The sequence below is a fragment of the Lepidochelys kempii genome, chromosome 4, assembly GCF_965140285.1.
Source record: "Lepidochelys kempii isolate rLepKem1 chromosome 4, rLepKem1.hap1, whole genome shotgun sequence".
NCBI lineage: Eukaryota > Metazoa > Chordata > Testudines > Cheloniidae > Lepidochelys > Lepidochelys kempii.
Window position 1 is genome coordinate 116364469 of NC_136383.1, and position 24575 is coordinate 116389043.

The 24575-nt window shown below is 44.7% G+C and overlaps 1 protein-coding gene across 6 annotated transcripts in view; it reads right to left on the minus strand.

Moving 5' to 3' along the window:
- Positions 1-24575, minus strand: part of EVC2 (EvC ciliary complex subunit 2) — a 165676-nt gene that overhangs the window by 123562 nt on the left and 17539 nt on the right. For all 6 annotated transcript variants that reach the window (XM_073342528.2, XM_073342532.2, XM_073342529.2 and 3 more), the window contains exons 5-7: positions 16823-17009; positions 13399-13508; positions 2601-2660 (exon numbers count right to left, since the gene is read on the minus strand). In XM_073342528.2, coding sequence (XP_073198629.2) covers positions 2601-2660; positions 13399-13508; positions 16823-17009 — 357 coding nt within the window. The remainder of the gene's footprint in view (positions 1-2600; positions 2661-13398; positions 13509-16822; positions 17010-24575) is intronic.

Consider the following 24575-nt stretch of genomic DNA (forward strand, 5'->3'; position numbering starts at 1 on the left):
AAAAATACTTTATAAATTATACATTATAAATTTTAAATTTTTTGTCTTTCAATTTAACTGAATATCCCTTCTTCTTGTATTATGAAAAAAATGGCAAATAAGAGTTCCTGATTTACTTCCATGACCTGAAGAAGAGGTCTGTGGAGCTTGAAAGCTTGTCTCTTCCACCAACAGAAGTTGGTCCAGTAAGAGATACTGCCTTACCCACCTTACCTCTTCCAATATACCAATCATTATTCTGGTTACCTCTCTCATGCACCATTTAGCTGTCCCATCTCTAAACTAAAACAGTTCCAATATGCACACTTTCTCCATAAACAGCAGTCTTTCTAAGCCTCTAAATCATTTTTGTGGTCCATCTCCTGACTCTTTCTATTTCTGCTCTATCAATGAGCATTAGGGTAGGAATAAAATAGATGGGAAAAGGAGAGCAAAAGGAAACCATCTTATTAACTTATTTTTTCAATAGGACAAAACACTGATCACCTTGAAAGCAGCCGAAATTATATTACATACAACAAATTACATTAAAAGAACATTATTTAAGTTGCAAAGTCAAGCACTCAAAAGCTAGGAAATGCCAGAATTAAGGTTGACTGTGCAACCTTAATTTGGTCCCCTTGTCTCTATGCATTATTTATACAGTGCTTAATTATATGGTTACATATTATTTTCCCCACAGGATCCCGATCCCAGCCTCATTCAGTGAGTAGGGGGAGATGATCCTCACTTAAGGAGCAGCTATTCAATATTTTGTTCTAACCTCCTTTTTAAAGCAACATTCAGAGAACCCTAATTCTGGAACTTTTGAGTGTTCAGAAATTTCAAAAGAAACTTAGGCACTTAGGAGCGTAAGGGTTTGTCTACATGGCCCCGCAGTTTGGACCAATCAGGTGTGAACTGGAGCACACACTAGTGTGCTGCACTGTGCTATAACTGCCCTGCGTAGACCCTGTGGGAGTGAACTAAATGGTACCTCGTTTGCATTATGTAGTCCTGTAAACTTTGAGAATTAAACTAAACTGAATTAAGGCCACTTTAATTCTGAGTAAGAGCATACATACAGGGGTTTAATACCGTTTAACTAACCCACCTTAAATTCACACCTTTAGTTAATTTGTATTAACCTTCCTGAGTGTCCCTGTTTCGACAAGTCCTTAGGCTCCTCAGTCCCTTTTGAAAATGGCACTTAGGTGCTTTTCACCCCGAATCTATAAAATATTTTATCTGCCCTGGAACTTTTCTTTACTTTGTAAAAATATGAAATCAGCTCAAAGGTCAAAGGTCAGCCAACATTTACTGGTGGCAGAAGAAACGATTTCAATTTTGAAAGTAACCTGGACATATTGTTATCCCTTTGGCTTTGAGAAATCCGAGACGGTGGAGTATTTGCTAGTAATTCTCTTCCCCATACAAATCATACAACAGAAAAGAAAATATCAAACTCGTACAGTAGCCCTTTAATTCTCACTGTTCTCTTTCCTTGAAGATTCCATAACTTCACCTTCACAGTGGAATGCCAATTCCTGTTTACTCAGACACTGCACAAATGCTGCTGCTTTTATGCAGTACGCGTCTGCAATATTTCCTCTCCATTTCCACTTGTTCGGCAATTGTCCTATCTATATGACCTTTAGACTTTAAATGACACAGCCATGGCAACATAGCTTTGCGGTGAAATAAACTATTTTCCACTGCCTGAGTGCAAGTGATCAGTGTTCCCACCACTCTGGCCACCACTACTTAATAAAGATTCCCTACAATGAAACAGCCTGCATGGGTAACAAAAGGGGGAGGAGATGGGGGAGACAGAGAATGAGTTTAGGTGAAGAAATTACTCTAGCAAGGTAAGCGATAGATGCAGCGAGACGTTCTCTAATGGAAAAATGAGAGACAAACAGCACTGCTTGCTAAAATCAATGTTATTCTGCAGGCTTATTTGGACCATTAGCAGCCACATACGTCACTAGTAAAAGAACAGAAATACATATTGGAGGCATGACTGATCAAAGAGCAGGATGGAAATTAAACTATTCCTTTTCTGCTGAATTTTTCCCCATCCAGTCCCCCAGCACGGGTATTAGAATCAGCATAGTGTGTAGTGCCACTCCTTAGTAGCTGTACGACAACTTGCACCCTTCTGGAATGAGCACTGGAAACAAAAAACCCAATTCATGCTGGATATGCCCAGCAGCAAGTTAGCATGCTCGTTGCCATTCTCTGGGGTTGCACAGCCTTCCATTTGGAAAACTGGATCTGAATATAGCATAAAGCCACAGAGCTTCTACATTAAGAATTCTGGTGCTTAAATATAAGCCTCTCTTCTGCCTGCTCTGTTTGGGTAACAGAAGGAAAAACCTCATTTGCAATTCACAGTCATAAGCATTGGCCAAACAAAGCAAAGGCCAAATTGTGATTGCCTTATTCACACAAGTAGTTCCTTAATTTAAATTCCTGTAACTGACTTCAATGGGACTAATTTATAAGTAAGAGAGTCACAATTTGGCACCCAGAAAGCACTTTTTTACTACCCAAAAGAGGTAAGCAGAGGAATCCTTAGAAGTACCACATATAGTCAATTATCTATGATTCAGTGTTACCTTAGTCTTTTCCTCTCCTGTTATGGTGAATGATGCAGTCAAACTATGCTGTATTTTGTTCTGGAAAAGATATAGAAAAGTATCACAATATTATAAAACAAACTTAGCTTAATTTATAAAATTGGCATACTGTTCAATTACTGTACAGAAGCTTCCTTCACACACAATTCAGAGGCAAACGTTTTTATTAATTATTATCACCACTTATAACTACAAAAGTCTAATAGAAAAATGCAACATACTTATCTACTGCTAACAGGCAGGGAAGCAGCTGTTCTATGGGGCATATTCCCCTCCTAACTGTCTGGCCCCACAGAAGTTAATGGTGCTCCTCATAGCATTAACTTCTGCCTGGAGGAGTGAAGGTGAATCCAAAGGCAGCATGGCTCCTAAAGGAACCACAGTAGAATCATAGGGCTAGAAGGGACCACAAGGATCATCTAGTCTAACCCCCTGCCAAGACGCAGGATTTGCTGCGTATAAACCATCTGAGACAGTTTGTTCCATTGTCCTACTTTTTCTTACAGTGAGGAAATTTTTCCTGAGCTTTAATCTAAATCTGCTATGCTATAGTTTGAACCCATTCAAAATCAAGTTGGTTTGGCATGATTTGTTCTTAGTAAATCCATGCTGGATGCTAGTGATCACCCCTTCATCCTCTAGGTATTTGCAAATTGAATGTTTTATACATTGCTCTAGTAGCTTTCCTGGTATCGAGGTCAGGCCGACTGGTCTATAGTTTCCCGGCCCTTCCTTTCCCCCCTTTTTAAAGATGGTCACTATGTTAGCCCTTCTCCAGTCTTCCAGGACCTCTCCTGTCATCCATGAGTTTGTCAGTGTTACTGCCAGAGGCACTGAGATTTTTTCAGCTAATTCCTTCAGCACCCTAGGGTGAATAGCATTCGGCCCCACTGACCTGAATTCATTCAAATTGGTCAGAAGACCTCTGATGAGTTCTTTACTTATCTCAATCTGCATTCCTTCCCCTTTATTGTCCAGGGTAACTTTGTTAGTTAGTTGTCTGGTCACATATTATTTTTTGTGAGAAGACTGAAGAAAAGTTGGCATTGTGAAGCTCTGCCTTCTTATCATCTTCCATTACCAGCTCCCCTTCTCCATTGACCTACACCATCCCTGATCTTTCTTTTTTGTCTGACATATTTGAAGAACCCCTTCTTGTTGTCTCTAACATTTCTTGCCAGCTGTAACTCATTCTTTGCCTTAGCTTTCCAGATTTTGTCCCTACATGCTTGCGCTATTCCCATGTATGCTTCCTTGGTGACATGCCCCTCCCTCCATTTCCTGTATGTATCCCTTTTGTTTTTTAGATAGCTAAAAAGCTCTTTGTGCAGCCACACTGGCCTCCTGTGGCTCTTCTTCTCTTTTCTCTGCATTGAAATAGCTTGAACTGCCAGTCCCCTTGGACTCCTTTTCTTTCAACTAGCCTAATTCAGGGGTTCTCAACCTTTTTCTTTCTGAGGTCCCCCCCCAACATACTATAAAAGCTCAATGGCCCACCTGTGCTACAATAACCAATTTCATGCATAAAAAAGCCAGGACCTGCATTCATCATCATCACTCCCATAACTGCATTGGTCGTTGAGTCACCATTATCGATGAGCAATCAACCAATTGTCTCCACCCCTGACAATTGTGTGTCAGTGCTTGAGTCTCCAAAGTCCATTCCTGTCCACTCTTTTACGTTGTCAGTCCATCTCTTCTTCTGTCTACCTCTTCTTCTCTTTCCCTGTACTGTCCCTTGGAGGATGATCTTGGATCGGCCAGATGATCTTGTTACATGGCTGTAACTTCAGCCTGCACTTCTTCATGGTCGTCAGGAGGTCCTCATATGACCCAGCGCATTGGGTGATGATGTTGCGGACCTCTTCATTAGTGATGTGGTCAAAGTAGGAGATGCCCAGGATTTTACGGCAGCATCTCATCTCTACTACCTGTATTTTCCATTAAAGTTCTGCTGTAAGGGTCCATGTCTCGCACACATACAGAAAAATGGAGATGACCAATGCATGCAGCAGTTTCAGTTTGGATTCCAGAGAGATGTTCTTATTCCCCCAAATTGGCTTTGGCTTTGCCACTGCTGCTGCTGTTTGCGCAGTTCTTGCCTGAATTTCTGCCTTGGATCCTTCATCAGCGATGACTGCCCCCAAATACTTGAACTGTTCCACTGTCTCCAGCTCTTCTCCACTGACAGTGATAGATGAGCTGATCCCATCATGTTTGCTTGTGATCAGCTTGGTTTTCTCTGCACTGATTTCCATGCCATATTTTAGGGAGGTTTCAGTCAATCATTTCACAAGGTTGGCAAGTTCATCTTCACTACCTGGCAGGCCATAAGTGTCATCAGTGAACCGAAGATTTGAGATTGGTCACCACTCAATGCTGATTGTGCATATGTGATCTTCTAGCGCATCAGTCATTATGCGCTCCAAGCAGATGTTGAACAGTGTGGGCGAAAGAAGGCAGCCTTGCCGTACTCCTACAGTGTATGCTAAACCACTCTCCTACTGTGCCATTGATGAGAACTGCACTGCCAGCCTTGGCATACAGTTGTATAATGGTAAGAATAAGCTTATGACCAACATTGTAATTCTTCGTGGCTGCCCAGAGAGCTTCATGCCATACTCTGCCAAACGACTTCTTGAAGTCAACAAAGACGTGGTAGATGTCCTGCTGGTGTTATAAGTACTTCTCACATAGAACACGAAGGTTGAAAACCTGTTCTGTGGTACTTCTTCCAGCACGAAAGGCAGCCTGTTCCTCAGCAATGATATTCTCTGCTTGTGGCTTCAATCTGTTCAATATGACTTTCAACATCGCTTTGCTGGGATGGCTAATTAAGCTTAAGATCCAGTCATTCTGACACAATTGCAGGTTGCCTTTCTTTGGCAGTGTGATGATTAGGGATTATGTCCACATGGAGGGCCACTCACTGGTCTGCCAGATCTTGTTGCAGATCTTGGTGAGTACATCTATTACTATTTCTCCTCTGAATTTCATCAATTTGGCTGGGATGTTGTCAATACCTATAGCCTTTCTGTTCTTGAGTGATTTCACAGCTGTCTCCACTTCTTCATGTGGAATTGGAAAGTTCTCCTTCTCTGTTGAATCTGGGCTGTCTAAGATCTCCATTTGTCTGGTGTTTGTATAGATCAGAGCAGTAGTTTGTCTACCTTTCTTCAGTAAGACTGTTCCCTTCTTTGTCTTGAATTGTGTTAGCTTTGGGCCATCTTTCCTTCGTCACATCTTTTACAACCTGGACCTGCGTTAGGAGGTGGCAAGTAGGGCAATTGCCTGGGGCCCCATGCCACAGGGGCCCCCGTGAAGCTACATTGCTCAGGCTTCGGCTTCAGCCCGGGTGGCGGGGCTCTAGGCCCTGGGCTTCAGCCCCATGTGGTGGGGCTTTGGCTTTCTTCACAGCGAGTCTGATGCTGGCCCTGCTTGGCAGACCCTCGGAAACCTGCTTGTGGCCCCCAAGGGGGCCCCAGACCCTTGGTTGAGAACCACTTGTCTTATTAATACCATGAAAGACCTCAAAGGGACCATGATGCCACAAAACCAGGCAGAATCAGAGGGATAGACTTACTGCATAGTTGGAGCTGCTTCTCTTGTGAATCCCCTGATTTTGGACACCGTTCAATCTACTTCCTTAGTGAGTCCCCTCCCCCTTTAGCAAACTCCTTTCCCCCTTAAAAGAGGAATAGTTGGCAATGGGAGATAAACCATGGGGAGTTTCCTGGGCCTCCAGTCCTTTTCCAGTGGGCTAGAGGCAGTAAAGGGGATTTGATAAAAGGACAGACAGCTTTTTTTATTTGGGGAGGGCCAGAGTTAAATAATAAAACAACAGCTGTTAAATATAGTTGTATATAGTTGTTAAATATAATTGTTAAATATGGCTTTAATACTATGATTTAATAGTTTTATACCATGACTAAATTAATCCACTTTTAATGAAGTGAGAAAAATGATCTTTTGTTCCAAACTCAGTATTTCCTTTATTTATTAATGGAATCCCTAATTTGGGGGTGAGGGGGGAAGGGGAGGAGGAGGACAAAAAAGACCTCAAAGCCCCACTTGTCTATGCCCATGTGATATGGCCCTTAGTCTTCAAACTTCTCAGAAAACTCAATCCCAAGCAACTTCTAAACCAAGACAACAGGAAATACAGTTAGGCCTGGATGCACAAAAGGAGTTAGGTACCTAACTCCCAGTTTTGCGACCACAGCAATGCAAGAAATTCCCTCTGAACCCTGTAGGCGCCTGAACTTACTTGTCATCTAATGTTTTTTCAGTAAAAGTTCCCGAGGCACCTATGTTCCTGCCTCTGAGCGTAAAGACTGCTGCCTCCCTCTAGGTGTTCAAAGGCCTCCCACTAGGCATCCAGAGGCCCATCTCCCACCTAAGCCCCAGAGCAATTTACAAACCAGGAGATGATAGGCATTTGGCCACCTATGTTGTGTGTGGGACCCAATCCAGTAAGCACTGTCTAAGCACACCTACCAGATCAGGTCCCTCAGATGAGTTCACAAAAAAACAGTGGAGTGGGTTTGGGTCGGGGAAGAGGCAGCCCTCCCTCATAACTCATCTGAGAGGTGGCAAAATCCTGTTCAAATCCCTTCTCTCCCTCAGATGGAGAAGGAGCCTTGAACTGGGGGTCTCCCATATCTCAGGTGAGAATGCTAACCACTGGGCTAAAAGTTATGCAGGAGGTCCTCCCTCCCCAACCCCCACCTCCAGCTTCTTGCTAAAACAGCGTAGGTACCTAAATACAGGAAACGGTTCACAGCTGAGAATTGCTGGTAGAGATAGGCACCTCCCTGCAGCCCAGATTTAGGTGCCTAACTCTGTGAGAGGGGTGAATCTTAGTGCACAAACACCTGGTCAGCATCTCCCATTGCCTAGCTTAGGTGGCTCCCTGCCTAGCATACTGGTGTTTGTGGATCACTGTCTAAGGCATTTGTGTCTCCCTATTCATTGTATTAGGAGTCTGGGCATCCAACTCAGGTTTTGTGAATCAGTGATTTTCTGGATGCTGTGATATAATGCGTCATAATACCTCACTCCTTTCATGCATGGCCTTAGCCCTTAGGAAAACGCTCACAGACAACTCAGCTTCAGATCATAAAAAAATTGCACTATCAAATCAGTTTAGTGGTCCATTTAGTCTCTGACAGTGGGCAGTACCAAATATTTTGGAAGAGGTGCAAAACCCCCATAAAAGGAAATATTGCAAAAACCTGTACATAGAGGAAGTTGTTTCCTAGCCCCCCATCAATTAATGGTTGACTTCTTTTTAACTATGTCTGTTCCAATTAGTCATTAAATGCTGAATGAAAAGAGCCATTTAAAGAATTGTCATAAATCATTCTTACTAAGATGCTCTATCAGTCTTTACATAAAAGGGATTTTAATATGTATTTGTTTACATATATACAAAGACATGGTAAAAGAAGTGCCACAAACAAACAAGTACATTAAGGGTATGTCTACACTATGGAATAAGGTCGAATTTATAGAAGTCGGTTTTTTAGAAATCGGTTTTATATATTCGAGTGTGTGTGTCCCCATAGAAAATGCTCTAAGTGCATTAAGTGCATTAACTCGGCGAAGTGCTTCCACAGTACCGAGGCTAGAGTCGACTTCCAGAGCGTTGCACTGTGGATAGCTATCCCACAGTTCCCAGTCTCCGCTGCCCATTGGAATTCTGGGTTGAGATCCCAATGTCTGATGGGGCTAAAACATTGTTGCGGGTGGTTCTGGGTACATATCGTCAGGCCCCCCTTCCCTCCCTCCCTCCGTGAAAGCAAGGGCAGACAATCGTTTCGCGCCTTTTTTCCTGAGTTACCTGTGCAGATGCCATACCACGGCAAGCATGGAGCCCACTCAGGTAACCGTCACCCTATGTCTCCTGGGTGCTGGAAGACGCGGTACGGCATTGCTACACAGTAGCAGCAACCCATTGCCTTCTGGCAGCAGACGGTGCAGTATGACTGGTAGCCGTTCTCGTCGTGTCCGAGGTGCTCCCGGCCACGTCGGCTGGGAGCGCCTGGGCAGACATGGGCGCAGGGACTAAATTTGGAGTGACTTGACCAGGTCATTCTCTTTAGTCCTGCAGTCAGTCCTATTGAACCGTCTTATGGTGAGCAGGCAGGCGATACGGATTGCTAGCAGTCCTATTGCATCATCTTCTGCCGGGCAGGCAAGAGATGAGGATGGCTAGCAGTCCTACTGCACCATCTTCTGCTGAGCAGCCATGAGATGTGGATGGCAAGCAGTCCTTCTGCACCGTCTGCTGCCAGCCAAAGATGTAAAAGATAGATGGAGTGGATCAAAACAAGAAATAGACCAGATTTGTTTTGTACTCATTTGCCTCCTCCCCTGTCTACGGGACTCATTCCTCTAGGTCACACTGCAGTCACTCACAGAGAAGGTGCAGCGAGGTAAATCTAGCCATGTATCAATCAGAGGCCAGGCTAACCTCCTTGTTCCAATAAGAACAATAACTTAGGTGCACCATTTCTTATTGGAACCCTCCGTGAAGTCTGCCTGAAATACTCCTTGATGTAAAGCCACCCCCTTCGTTGATTTTAGCTCCCTGAAGCCAATCCTGTAAGCCGTGTCGTCAGTCGCCCCTCCCTCCGTCAGAGCAACGGCAGACAATCATTCTGCGCCTTTTTTCTGTGCGGACACCATACCAAGGCAAGCATGGAGGCCGCTCAGCTCACTTTGGCAATTAGGAGCACATTAAACACCACATGCATTATCCAGCAGTATATGCAGCACCAGAACCTGGCAAAGCGATACCGGGCGAGGAGGCGATGTCAGCGCGGTCACGTGAGTGATCAGGACATGGACACAGATTTCTCTGAAAGCATGGGCCCTGCCAATGCATGCATCATGGTGCTAATGGGGCAGGTTCATGCTGTGGAACACCGATTCTGGGCTTGGGAAACAAGCACAGACTGGTGAGACCGCATAGTGTTGCGGGTCTGGGACGATTCCCAGTGGCTGCGAAACTTTCGCATGCGTAAGGGCACTTTCATGGAACTTTGTGACTTGCTTTCCCCTGCCCTGAGGCGCAAGAATACCAAGATGAGAGCAGCCCTCACAGTTGAGAAGCGAGTGGCGATAGCCCTGTGGAAGCTTGCAACGCCAGACAGCTACCGGTCAGTTGGGAATCAATTTGGAGTGGGCAAATCTACTGTGGGGGCTGCTGTGATGCAAGTAGCCCACGCAATCAAAGATCTGCTGATATCAAGGGTAGTGACCCTGGGAAATGTGCAGGTCAGAGTGGATGGCTTTGCTGCAATGGGATTCCCTAACTGTGGTGGGGCCATAGACGGAACCCATATCCCTATCTTGGCACCGGAGCACCAAGCCACCGAGTACATAAACTGCAAGGGGTACTTTTCAATAGTGCTGCAAGCTCTGGTGGATCACAAGGGACGTTTCACCAACATCAACGTGGGATGGCCGGGAAAGGTACATGACGCTCGCATCTTCAGGAACTCTGGTCTGTTTCAAAAGCTGCAGGAAGGGACTTTATTCCCAGACCAGAAAATAACTGTTGGGGATGTTGAAATGCCTATATGTATCCTTGGGGACCCAGCCTACCCCTTAATGCCATGGCTCATGAAGCCGTACACAGGCAGCCTGGACAGTAGTCAGGAGCTGTTCAACTACAGGCTGAGCAAGTGCAGAATGGTGGTAAAATGTGCATTTGGACGTTTAAAGGCGCGCTGGCGCAGTTTACTGACTCGCTTAGACCTCAGCGAAACCAATATTCCCACTGTTATTACTGCTTGCTGTGTGCTCCACAATATCTGTGAGAGTAAGGGGGAGACGTTTATGGCGGGGTGGGAGGTTGAGGCAAATCGCCTGGCTGCTGGTTACGCGCAGCCAGACACCAGGGCGGTTAGAAGAGCACAGGAGGGCGCGGTACGCATCAGAGAAGCTTTGAAAACCAGTTTCATGACTGGCCAGGCTACGGTGTGAAAGTTCTGTTTGTTTCTCCTTGATGAAACCCCCCGCCCCTTGGTTCACTCTACTTCTCTGTAAGCTAACCACCCTCCCCTCCTCCCTTCAATCACCGCTTGCAGAGGCAATAAAGTCATTGTTGCTTCACAATCATGCATTCTTTATTCATTCATCACACAAATAGGGGAATGACTACCAAGGTAGCCCAGAAGGGGTGGTGGAGGAGGGAAGGAAAATGCCACACAGCACTTTAAAAGTTTACAACTTTAAAATTTATTGAATGCCAGCCTTCTTTTTTTGGGGCAATCCTCTGTGGCGGAGTGGCTGGTTGGCCGGTGGCCCCCCCACCGCGTTCTTTGGCGTCTGGGTGTGGAGGCTATGGAACTTGGGGAGGAGGGCGGTTGGTTACACAGGGGCTATAGTGACAGTCTGTGCTCCAGCTGCCTTTGCTGCAGCTCAACCATACACTGGAGCATACTGGTTTGGTCCTCCAGCAGCCTCAGCATTGAATCCTGCCTCCTCTCATCATGCTGCAGCCACATTTGAGCTTCAGCCCTCTCTTCAGCCCGCCACTTACTCTCTTCAGCCCGCCACCTCTCCTCCCGGTCATTTTGTGCTTTCCTGCACTCTGACATTATTTGCCTCCATGCATTTGTCTGTGCTCTGTCAGTGTGGGAAGACAGCATGAGCTCAGAGAACATTTAATCTCGAGTGCGTTTTTTTTTCTTTCTAAGCTTCACTAGCCTCTGGGAAGGAGAAGATCCTGTGATCATTGAAACACATGCAGCTGGTGGAGAAAAAAAAAGGGACAGCGGTATTTAAAAAGACACATTTTATAAAACAGTGGCTACACTCTTTCAGGGTAAACCTTGCTGTTAACATGACATACATAGCACATGTGCTTTCGTTACAAGGTCGCATTTTGCCTCCCCCCACCGCGTGGCTATCCCCTCAATCTTCCCCCCTCCCTGTGGCTAACAGCGGGGAACATTTCTGTTTAGCCACAGGCAAACACCCCAGCAGGAATGGGCTCCTCTGAGTGTCCCCTGAAGAAAAGCACTCTATTTCAACCAGGTGACCATGAATTATATCTCACTCTCCTGAGGATAACACAGAGAGATAAAGAACCGATGTTGTTTGAACACCAGCAAACATACACTGCAATGCTTTGTTGTACAATGATTCCCGAGTACGTGTTACTGGCCTGGAGTGGTAAAGTGTCCTACCATGAAGGACGCAATAAGGCTGCCCTCCCCAGAAACCTTTTGCAAAGGCTTTGGGAGTACATCCTGGAGAGCCGCGAATGCCAGGGCAAAGTAATCCTTTCACATGCTTGCTTTTAAACCATGTATAGTATTTTAAAAGGTACACTCACCAGAGGTCCCTTCTCCGCCTGCTGGGTCCAGGAGGCAGCCTTGGGTGGGTTCGGGGAGTACTGGCTCCAGGTCCAGGGTGAGAAACAGTTCCTGGCTGTCGGGAAAACCGGTTTCTCCACTTGCTTGCTGTGAGCTATCTTCTTCGTCCCCAAAACCTGCTTCCGTATTGCCTCCATCTCCATTGAAGGAGTCAAACAACATGGCTGGGGTAGTGGTGGCTGGACCCCCTAAAATGGCATGTAGCTCATCATAGAAGCGGCATGTTTGGGGCTCTGACCCGGAGCGGCCGTTCGCCTCTCTGGTTTTCTGGTAGGCTTGCCTCAGCTCCTTCAGTTTCACGCAGCACTGCTTCGGGTCCCTGTTATGGCCTCTGTCCTTCATGCCCTGGGAGATTTTGACAAAGGTTTCGGCATTTTGAAAACTGGAACGGAGTTCTGATAGCATGGATTCCTCTCCCCAAACAGCGATCAGATCCCGTACCTCCCGTTCGGTCCATGCTGGAGCTCTTTTGCGATTCTGGGACTCCATCATGGTCACCTCTGCTGATGAGCTCTGCATGGTCACCTGCAGCTTGCCACGCTGGCCAAACAGGAAATAAGATTCAAAAGTTCACGGTTCTTTTCCTGTCTACCTGGCCAGTGCATCTGAGTTGAGTGCTGTCCAGAGCGGTCACAATGGAGCACTCTGGGATAGCTCCCGGAGGCCAATACCGTCGAATTGTGTCCACAGTACCCCAAATTCGAGCCGGCAAGGCTGATTTAAGCGCTAATCCACTTGTCAGGGGTGGAGTAAGGAAATCGATTGTAAGAGCCCTTTAAGTCGAAATAAAGGGCTTCATCGTATGGACGGGTGCAGGTTTACATCGATTTAATGCTGCTAAATTCGACCTAAAGTCCTAGAGTAGACCAGGGCTAAGAATGCCAACAATTAGGAAAGCAAAGCCACAGGGTAAACCTGAGACCATATTACAAAGTCAAATGAAATTACATTTCCACCAGCATATGGCACAACTTCCAACTCCTAGGAGACTACAAGGAGTTCAAGTGTGAACATTCACACATTCAGGTTAAATTATAACAAACACATAAAACAAATGGATGAAACTTTGCTATTTTCCGAATGCACAGATAAAATGGAGAGAGATCCCAAATGTAGGGAGAAAATTATAGGCTAATACACAAATAATACAGCTCTAGCTTCTTTCATCTATTGAACTTGAGAGGCCCAGTGCTATAAGTCACTCCCATCATTATTGTATAGTACTCATGTATTTACGGATTCATCACAGTCACTCAGAGAATAGTGTCTAAAATCTTGTATCACTATGTGCTGACCTCATCATTTAGGCAGCCAAGAGCAGGTTCCAGTATTCCCATACTGTGTGTACATAAATTGTAAAGGATAAAATAAAATGGAAAATGAAATACCAGTGATGAACTGTTGAAGGTCAGTTTAACAGGCAGTGTCAAGACTCTGCCATCCCAGGTTTCTTTTGCATCAAGAAATGCAATGTAGTGGATTGAGTAGTATTCTCCAACTGTTATAAGAGAAAAATCAGTGTGTTAACTAAATGTAGATGAGTGTATTACAGAGTCATGTCTTTATTTTCTTTATTAAAACGGTAAATACAAAAGGCTTGAATAGAATCCAGTAGAGTTACACATCCTTGGAGTTTTATAGGAAAATAATGGGCTTGATTTTCTGAAGTGCTGACCACCCACTTGAAGACAATGGAAGCTGCAGGTGTTCGGCACCTCTGAAACTCAGGCTTAACATAAATAACAGATGGCAATACCATTTTAGGTTCCACTTGTAGAATCCAAGCTGAGAGTCTGCATCAGCAGAAAGACCCCTTAAAACATGGATGCAGCAGCATAAGCCACTTGCAATCCTCACTTCACCAGAGGCATGAGGGGCAGGGCCACCGAACACAGTGTGCAACATGGGCAAAAGCAGGGCAGAAGGGGATAGGAGAAAGTTCATTCTCTCTTCCAGGAAGCCTCTACTGGTGAGGCTCCAATGGAGACTTGGATGGACCTCGGAGCGCCCTTCCCTAGGTGGAATCTGTGGGGAAGGCCAGCAGCAGTACCACAGCCTCCATTTTCCAATAAGATAAACCCCTCCTCCCTCCAAGCCCCCACACACCCGCCACCAACACATGTTTAGCTGTCCCTGCGGTTACAGGGTGTTCACATGCACAGTTCACCCCCTGCTTTGTACTTACAATAGCAAATCTGGCCCAGTACGTTTTGTGACATAACTGCAATGAAATCTATATTAAGTGAGCATTCAAGACACCAATAAACATTTGCTTCATAGAGATGGTCTTAATAAAAGTGAAGAAGAACTGAACTCATAACTTGGGGGAAATACTTTGCGATGGCCTCTTGAAATGAGAATTAACTAGTAAGAGTGGTCTCCTGTACAGGCTTGTAGTTGATTCTGGGGTTGATCTTGCTCCTGTTTTATACTTTCATGGAGTTTAAGGCCAGAAAGCACCATCAGATCATCTAGTCTGACCTCCTATATAAATACAGGACATTAACCTTCACACAGATACCCTTATTTTAAGCCCAATCAGTCTAGTTAGACCAAAGCATTTGAGTCCTCAGGAAACTGAACTGTTGTGTACTACGAGCAGAGAACAAGAGGGACGATGGTGTTACCAATGCCCGAGGCCCCTACATGGCAAAGAATTGATTAGGCAAGATATGCCTAGTCAATCCTAGCAGGTGACCAGCACCCCATCCTGCAGTGGAACACGAACCCCCACCCCCACCAAGAACCTTGCCAATATTACCTGGGGGAAAATTACTTCCCGACCCCAAATCTGGTAATCAGTTTGTCCCTGATTATATGGGCAAGACACACGAACCGGGCATCTAAGAAAGAGCATTCTCTGTACCACCTCACAGCACTGGTCCACCCTGTTTGGGGTCCAGTCTCCAGCTGTGGCCAATCTCTGATGCTTCAGAGGAAGGCGAATCTTCTCTGCACCGCATACATCTGCAGTGTACTAAAGCCAAAAGGTTTTGTCACTGACTTCACTGAAGTGGAAATGGAATTTTAACTTAGAACACCTCCAAGCAATGAAGTAACTATGTATAACACATACTATCTGCAGACACATATGTAAGTCATGGCACTATCTTTGTGCCTGGAGATCAGTTTAAGGCTGAGCTGGGGGCTGACATATCAATGAATGAGAGTTACAACCAAATAAGCTTTGTTCTTGTTATGTCATCCTAGTTTAGATTTCTTCATAATGATGGAAACACCTTCCATTGGCATGGAAAACAAAATTCAGTTCCAGCTTTAATAAAAGCTGTGCCAGATGTGACAATTGTTCCAGCTTTGGTTGCCAATTCAGTAATGTAAGTCAAGTTTCTTTTCTCAGGGGGGTAATTCTTTCTAAAGAATCTCTGGGTTGAAAGCCAGTAACTCACTGCCAACAGTTCCAATACCCCATGATCTGTGCCACCAACCAGGCCTCCATTATCAGAAATGGGATGTAGTTATTAACTCCCTACCATGCTGAAGTCCCACATGGACTAATTTTACTTCCAAGTTTGGAAAGTATTCAGTTTTTAGCTATCATGCCATTGCTTATTTACTTTAAAAAAGTAATCATAGTTTAACAGCTCTGAAGATGTACTTCAAGAGGGTGCAGGGCCAATAGCATGACCCCAGGAAGCAAGAAGTTAATCATGGCTTCCTTCCTTTCCCCTCACACATGGAAATAAGGGATATAAGAACAGCTACTGGGAATCAGCAAGGGGAGATTTCCTGCAGGAGGGCAGGGCTCCACACCCAGTTTTTAGGTAGGGGGTTGAAACCAAGTCTAGAGAGGGCTTGTATTTTGCTTTCATTTATGGTTATAAAGACTTTCTCTTGTTTGTGGGTTGAACCCTATATATTTCAAAAATCTCCCTTATCTATATTTCAGACAATGCTTTAGGTCCAAATTCTACAGTCATTTTCAAGCAGGTGAACACTCATGCCCAAGTTTCAGAGTAACAGCCGTGTTAGTTTGTATTCGCAAAAAGAAAAGGAGTACTTGTGGCACCTTAGAGACTAACCAATTTATTTGAGCATAAGCTTTCGTGAGCTACAGCTCACTTCATCGGATGCATACTGTGGATTCACGGTATGCATCCAATGAAGTGAGCTGTAGCTCACGAAAGCTTATGCTCAAATAAATTGATCCACAGTATGGATCCGATGAAGTGAGCTGTAGCTCACAAAAGCTTATGCTCAAATAAATTGGTTAGTCTCTAAGGTGCCACAAGTACTCCTTTTCTTTTTACTCATGCCCAGGCAAACCCAATGGCAGGATCAGAGTCTTAGATTATTTTAAGAGAGAATTTTTAAACATAAAATTTAACTTTTTACTCAGTAAGTTATTTGGTTACCATCTGCATGACTCTCAGCTTGGATAAAGAAATTATCCAGATCAGATTTGCTTTGATATTGATCATCCAGGATTTTGTTTAAAAAAAAAAAAATCTTTCCACTGGAATTAAAGTAATACAGAAACGTTCTTTACTTGTGTCAGGTTTTGAAGGGGCTAAGTGTTACACAACTGAAGGGTCCAATTCTGCATCCACTGACATTAGAGACAGCTCCAAGCTTGGAGACAAATTTGGCCTGACGCACACCTCTGAGTTAAAAGAATATTACAACTGTAGAGTAATTAAGATATCTGGAATTAAGATATATTAACTGTTAAAAAGTGCTTTTGTTTTAACCTAAATCACCAGAATAAACAATTAAATATCCTAATTTGAAATTTTCTTGTCACAAAAATCGTCTTCACATATTGAAAAGCAGAGCCACTGCATAATTCGTTACCTTTCAGGAATCCTCTCTTATATATCTGGAACCCATCTGTAGTCTTATTACCACTGGTTCCTTGAACATGGAGGCCAGTAATATTGTCCAGCAGAATGAGATCTGTGACATTGGATGCAGATGGTGTGTTGGTATTATTTATCAGAAGTCTTACATATGCGGTTTGGAGACCATGTTGAGTAGCCACCTAAAACCAGAAATACCAATAGTTTTGTTTTGGAGCAAAATGGTAGTATTTAGCTGCAAATTACTAGGCCCACTTAGTTCAGAGTGTGTGCATGCATGTGTGTGTTAAAGCTTTTTCTTCTAGGGCATTTTGAGTGACCTGCTGACAACATCACACTCCATTTGATTTCAGACTCCCAGAGAGATTTTAATCTCCTACACGTCAAGCTGTTGCTTGGCGACAGTGCAATAGAAAAACCTGTAGTTTGAAATCCAGGATAACAGCTCATGTAGAGAAACGACTGAGTGAAAACAAGAATCTGAAAATCCCAGAGAGACCTCATACAGGAGAATTGTAATGCAATGTTCTAATCAGGTTCTGGAAAATTCATAACACTCAACTTTGGCAGCATGAAGAGAGGGCCCTTAATGCACTTCACACTTGATATCACTTCATTCTCTTGATGCAGTTTGATCTCCTATTTAGCCCCCTTCTGGGGCACCCCGGTCTGCAAGGGTTATACAGCCCCTTATTCCTCCCATCTTAGGGGCTTGCTAACCCACCTTAGGACCTAGAGGTAAGGCTACGATTTAGTCACAGAGGTCACGGCAGTCGTGGATTCTTGGACTTTACTGGACCTCCATGACTTCTTCTGCTTCAGCTGCCAGCAGTCCGAAGCAGGACTGTGTGCCCCTGCCCTGCTGCAACAGCTTGCAACTGCAAGTTGGATATCTGGAATCTCGACCCTGAAGCCCCAAGCCCGCAGCTTCCACCAGGGGCTGCAGCCGGGGCCGTGCACCCCTACCCCGTGGCATCCCAGGACTGTGCACCTCCCGCGGCTGCGGCCAGCTCCAGAGCGGTGGTTGCACATCCCCCGCTGTGCTCCAGCACTGTGGCTTCTGCCAGTGGCTGCAGCCAGGGCCGTGCGCCCCAACCCTGTGGCACAGCTGCAACGGGGGGGCTGTGCGCCCTGCCCCGCAGCATCCCAGGGCTAAGCGCCCCCCTGGCTATGGCCAGCTTCAGAGCTGGGGCTGCCCACCCCCGCTGTGCCGCAGCCCCGCAGCAGCCAGGGGTCATGCTGCAGCTGAGGCCATGCGCCCCAGCCATGTGGCTTCTGCCGGGGGTGGCAGTTGGGGTCACGCATCCCAGCCACCTGGCAGGAGCTGCAGCAGGGGCTGTGCACCCCTGCCCTGCGGCCTCCCCAGGCCATGTGCCCCATCCTGGCTGCAGCCAGGGCTTGGGGGGGGGGGGGGGGGGGCTAAAGCTGGGGCCACACACCCCTATCTCACAGCTGCAGCCATCTCTGGAGCCGGGTGCTATACGCCACCCATGCTGATGGGGGTCTTGGCCTATCAGTCCCCTGCCCACCCATTGAACTCCATTCCTCTCCCATATTTAGCCTTGTCCTGGTTATTTTTAGTAAAGTCAGGGATACGTCATGGTCTCTGTGAACTTTTGTTTATTACCCGTGACCTGTCTGTGACTTTTACTAAAAATAACCGTGACAAACTTTCAGTCTTACCAATGGGTCCTGGGTCCTTGGCACTAACTGCCTCCACCTGGTGGCCAGGTGCATAAATTAATGGACAATACTTATGACCTCTAAGGGTATGTCTATACTACCCGCTGGATCGGCAGGCAGCGATCATTCCACCGGGGTCAATTTATCAAGTCTAGTCTAGACGCGATAAATCGACTCCTGAGCGCTCTCCCATCGACTCCGGTACTCTACCAGGGCGAGAGGCGCAGGCGGAGTCAATGGGGGAGCATCAGCAGTCGACTCACCTCAGTGAAGACACCACGGTGAGTAGATCTAAGTACGTTGACTTCAGCTACGTTATTCACGTAGCTGAAGTTGCGTAACTTAGATCAATCCCCCCCACCACCAGTGTAGACCAGGCCTAAGACATTACAATTTCTAAGTATAAATGACATTTTATTCTCCAAAGGGATAGAGTTAAATTGAAAGAAGTGAATGGACACATGTGACGAAATCAAGGATATCAAATGAGCAACCAATACCATAGCCCTAAGTAAATTAAGTAAAAATAACACACAAAAAATATGTGTTCAAGGTCTCCCCCACAGACCCTAGGGGTTTAGTGGAGTTGGGACTCAATGAAAAATGCTGGCCTTCCTTGCTGGGGAGTAGACAGCTCTCCCATTAGGGTGGAATGGATCCCAGATTATCTCAAGCCCTGGTTGTTGGTACAGGTGAGGCTTGCTGGGTACAGGCACAGTGGAGTCTTTGGGCTCAGAGTCAGCCTCAATTCCTTGGGCTGAGAGACACAATATGGAACTGCCCTGTTCTGCTGCAGGGCACAATTCCTGGACTGCTTTTCCTCTGGCTGCTCCTCCTTGCAACCAGCTCTCTCCAACAAACACTGGCCTTACTGGGCTCAGCCCACCTACTGGGAAGTCCAAACCATGTACTTGCTCTCTGGGGCCTATAGTTGGTCACCGGGACATGTCAGCTAGACTCTGACCCTCGTAACTCTTCCTCCTCCCAAACATGGAGCCTTTCCATATTCAGCTCACATGTTGGGGCATTCCCAGCCATATCCAGGGTGTTCAGGGTCTGTAGTAGATGTAGGATGTATCTGTTATTATTTGCTTTCTGTGTATTGTACCTTTAAATTTCTAGGAGTCTAGGCTACAGCTCAAAGCAGCCATTTTGTGAGGACGTTTAGGGCAGACTGCTACTGTGGAGACACACATCATTACGCTCTCTCCCTTACTCTGATTCTTCTTGTTTTTATAGATTATTACCATTACTGTTATTTCTAGTCTAAATTTGTCTAGCTTTAACTTCCAGCCACTGGATCATGTTATACCCTTGTCTCAAGAGCCAATTATCAAATTTCTGTTTTCTATGTAGGTACTAACAGACTGTGGTCAAGTCACCCCTTAACCTTCTCTTTATTAAGCCAAACAGATTGAGCTCCTTGAGTCTTTCACTACAAAACATGTTTTCCAATCCTTTAATTATTTTCATGGCTATTCTCTGAACCCTCTCCAATTATTCAATAACCATCTTGAATTGTAGACCCAGAACTGGACACAGTGTTCCAGTAGCAGTCACACAAGAGGTACTATAACTGCTCAACTCTTACTCCGTATTCCCCTGTTTATACATCCAAGCTCTTTTGGCCACAGCATCATACTGGAAGCTCATGTTTAGCTGATTATCCACCATGACCTGCAGTGTCACTGCTTTTCAGTATCACTGCTTCTCAGGATGGAGTCTCCCAACCTGCAAGTGTGGCCTCCAGTCTACCCCACAGTTACATCACTCAGCATTGGCTAAGAGGCGGCTGTCACACAATAATTAAAACCGGAGCTTCTTCTCTCAAATATTTACATAGATTCAAACCTTCCACAACACTGTTCCACCTCTATTTAGCAGGCCTTGGCCTGGATCCACAAAGGGATTTAGCTGTTATAATACCTAACTAATCTGCATCTTGGAAATCACAAAACTCCACAACTCCTTTGTTAGGCATCTATGCTCTCTACTATCCAATGCATGGGGAGAGACAGGTGCCTCAGAATGGAATCTACAAAAGTCAGCACACACTAGGTGTGGGAGCCACCTAAGATAGCCAATGGGAATTGCAAACAAGAGGGGTGTGGACTACAGAGTCATTCTCATCTCTCTCTCAATCCGGCCCAATAAATACTATTTCTATAAAACTTCAAACAGGAGAGACTGACTTCCCAGCAGAATATCCCACTCTGATATGGCCCTGACCAGAGAGATGAGAAGTCCCTGTTCCAATCTCTTCTCCTCATCAGGCAGAGAAGAGAACTGAACTGAGGTCTCCTACACCCTGGGTGAGTTCCCTAACCATTAGGCTAAAGCTTACAAAGGAGGCTTCCTCCTGCTCCCTCGCCGTTTTGTGTGGAGGTAGGCATGCTCAGAGCACACCTACTGGATCAGGCCCCACATGCTTAATTCCTCCCATGTTCTGCAAAAAATGTCTCCACTGTGAGGACAGGGGCACAAACAGGCTTCCATAGCCACCTTTCATGTGTGGCTCCTGTGTACACAGACGTGTGCTGTTTCTTTACACCTGTATCGGGGGGGGGGGGGGGAACCTGGAGAAAATTCTAGGCAAATTCCCTAATGTGAAGTAAAAAGAGAAAGTAGTTTAACGGATAATCCAATTTTCCATACTCTAATAAAGTCCTTCATTCAGTGTTTGGCCCTAGCAACTCCTTACCACTTTCATAACAACAGCTCTTGCCTCTGATTGCAATTCTCCTCAGCTGGCCAAAGGGATGATGTCTTTGGATACATCTGCACATTTTTGAATGTTATAATAATAGTTAAATTGGAGTTCTGCCCTCCTCACTTCTGATTAGAAAGAACCTGAAGGTGAGTAGTAGGGAGTAATAGGAGAGCTTAAATATTTCACTGACAAACACTAGAGAAAACACTCAAACTGATAACAAAGGAGAGAGAAAACCCTTATACCTCACCTTCACTGAGGAGACCTTCTTACAGCTGCAGCTATCATAGGGAATAGATGCCCAGAGGCCACAATCTCCCTTAAACTGCTGGTCCTCACATTCACTTGCAACCTGCAGCTCTTGTTCCTACAGCAGACCCTGATGCTGTCGGCCTGAAGCAGAAGCAGCATCTCACAAAGACACTTGAGCAACTATAGCTTCCAGGGTTTTTTGTCCTCTGTTTCTAAAAGGAAATCAGCAAATGCTATCAGCCCCTGGACTAGCGCACAGGAGACTGGGGTGAAGAAGCAACAATGGGGGAAGGGTGGAAAGGAGAGGAAACAGTCAGGACAGAAGGGATGAGGGGGAGAGTAATCAGGGAAGAGAGAAGGATCAGGACCTTACAGACAGAATCTTATGTTGAGGAAAGGGTGGAAGAGCTTTAGGAATGATTCCCACATATCTGGTGTGCAAGACATGGGAATTCAGGTGACAGTAAGCGGTGTCATTCACCAAAAAAAAAAAGGAAAAGAATCATTTATACCCTGATTCTGTTTATAAAGATTTACCAGGGCCCTGTATAAGATTATTGCAACTGTGAAGCACTAACACTGATGTTCTCACCATTTGGTAAATGACACAGTTTAAAGGGCACACTGATAAAACTGGGCCCCTTTTCCCCCCACCCCCAACGTACAAATGGAGGAGCCAGGCCCATTACATGTGAGTCATCTGTACACGCTGGTTTCAGTGACATTATCTACGTGAGGAAGGGACTGCAGAATCTGTCCCTGAATGAGTAAATGTATGTCATTTCCCTGCTGGTTTTGCAAAGGAAATGCCTCAGAAACATTCCTGAGATGGGAGAACAAAGTAGATCTTACTCTTCCATTTAAATTACTAGAGACTGCCATATGGTCAGCCAGGTGTTAGGAGGAAAACGTCTGTTCAGATGTATTAGGATTCAAAGAAAAGGACGAGATAAGCAAACTGAAATAAAATATTAATTTGATCCAAAGGTGGAAGACAATTCACATATAACCACTTTTTTTTTTTTAATTTACAACTGGCAGCATTGAAAGATTATTTCCTGATAATCCTACCATCTGGAGCAGACTAGCTTTGATCTTGCGCAGCAAGACTTGGCCCTTTTTAACGAAACTGCCTAGGTTGTACTATGAGTAGCAGAATCAAATACGCAAGTGTTTCAAAACTCTCTCTCTCCAAGATCTTCTTATAATAAAGGAGTAGTGAATCTGCTCTATAAAGCTTTCTGAAGTGGGAGGTTTTGTCACATCACTTCATGTAACTGAAATTATCAATACTGAGTCTTGCTAATTATGATCTATGGCCATTTTGATAATAACATTACAGTTAATTAGGCTCTGCAATGTAATGCATATGTATTCTCCATTTCCTATTTTCCACTCTGTGCATATGATCTGATCCAGTTCATCAGGTCAGTATTTTCAAACCAGCTGCTAAATTCCCAATGCTTGTACGCTGGGTCATTTGAAAGGCTGAATCCAAGCTTGACGTAAAGCACGACACGCTATCTTTCTCCATGCAAGGGATAGGCAGAGTGAATTGGCTGTAATTACAAATATTCAAACCTGATCTGACCAGTGTAAAAACGAAAAACCAAATTAGGTGGATCCGTTAACCCATTCCACCTAAACACATTTAAAATTTCTTCAAATAAGATGGACTCTTCCTGCCATACAGACTTGACAGTAGTCAAACGAAACCTACTTTAGGTGGGTAGCTACTTTTTAGGGTTGTATAAAATACTTGGTCAATTCTACACCAACTAGCCCAGGGTTTAAAGGAGTCTTAATGGTTATACATGACATTACAGAGCTAGGTAGATAAAAATCAGGAACAGAAACTGAAGGCTGTGTTTTCTCCCTTTGTACCTAGTCATCAATTGCTCCTGGGTGCTTCCTTGCTTCGCTGGGAGACCCCATTTGGCCTCAATGGGATGCTCTTGCTTCAGTCAACATCTACAGAGGAGAGCCCTTATCTTGCTCTTGAAAGAAGGTCTTTATAAATCCCTCAATACCCAGCCTCTTGCCTACTATATACAGTTCACTGTTACGTATTCATATTTATACAGGTTCACATTATTTGGTCATCTTATTCACTTGGGCCCTGAGCCAAAGTCACTGAAATCAGAATTTGAATCAGGTGTTTGCACATTAAGAAAAGTGCTTTTGTTTTAAAAACATCTTCTTAAAAATCAAGGTTGGGACTCACCCAAGTGCTCAGCAATGGTCTGATTCTGGTCTCATTGACATCAGTAGAGATGGGCCAGAGCTGAATGTTTTTGAAAATATTGCCCCAAGCAGTTAAACACATTTTTGTAAACCTACTCATGTTACAAGTAAAACTGAAAGAAAAAATGGCTATTTTTCCAGTTAGTTTATTTTGGGCTAAATTTTTAAAAATCTGGCCCAAAATAAACAAACTGGAAAAACAGCCATTTTTCAAACCCACCTAAGCAGGTTAAGTGCCTCAATGGGAGTTAGGCATCTAAACTGCTGGTGCACTCTTGAAATCCCACTAGGGGCTTATCTGCATCTTTAGGTACCTAAATATCTTTGAAAATCTGGCCCTTTGTGCATCTGACAGCAGTCTTTGTGTATAGTCATTTTCACTGTTATCCCTGTCAGTTTCTCTCCATTTGTGTGAGTTTTTCAAACAGCAGAAGGAGAGAATTTTTTTTTTTTTTAAATTGGAAAATGAGATTGTAAAGCCCCAAATATTGCCAGATGTCTCTTTCACTCTATGTTTACACTAGATTTCCTACTAGTATCTGCTGTGACTTATCACCTTATATAAACATCTAATGGTGTTATCTATTGTTGTGGTTAATTTATATATAATTAAATGTGGTGAACAGATTTAAATTGTAGGCATAGGTATAGCAATAAGTAGGATAGTATTGTAGAGGTATAAGATTGACAAGCATTTATGAGTGCGCATTAGGTTTATAAGCAAAGTCGGGCTGTAATGCAAGGCCAGCAGGCTGAGGCCTGTAAGATTTTAATCTTAGACACATTAGGCCTTAAAGGATAGGCATGAGCAGGTAACCAAGGAGGTATCAGTGAAGTTACAAGGTTACTGTAAAATATA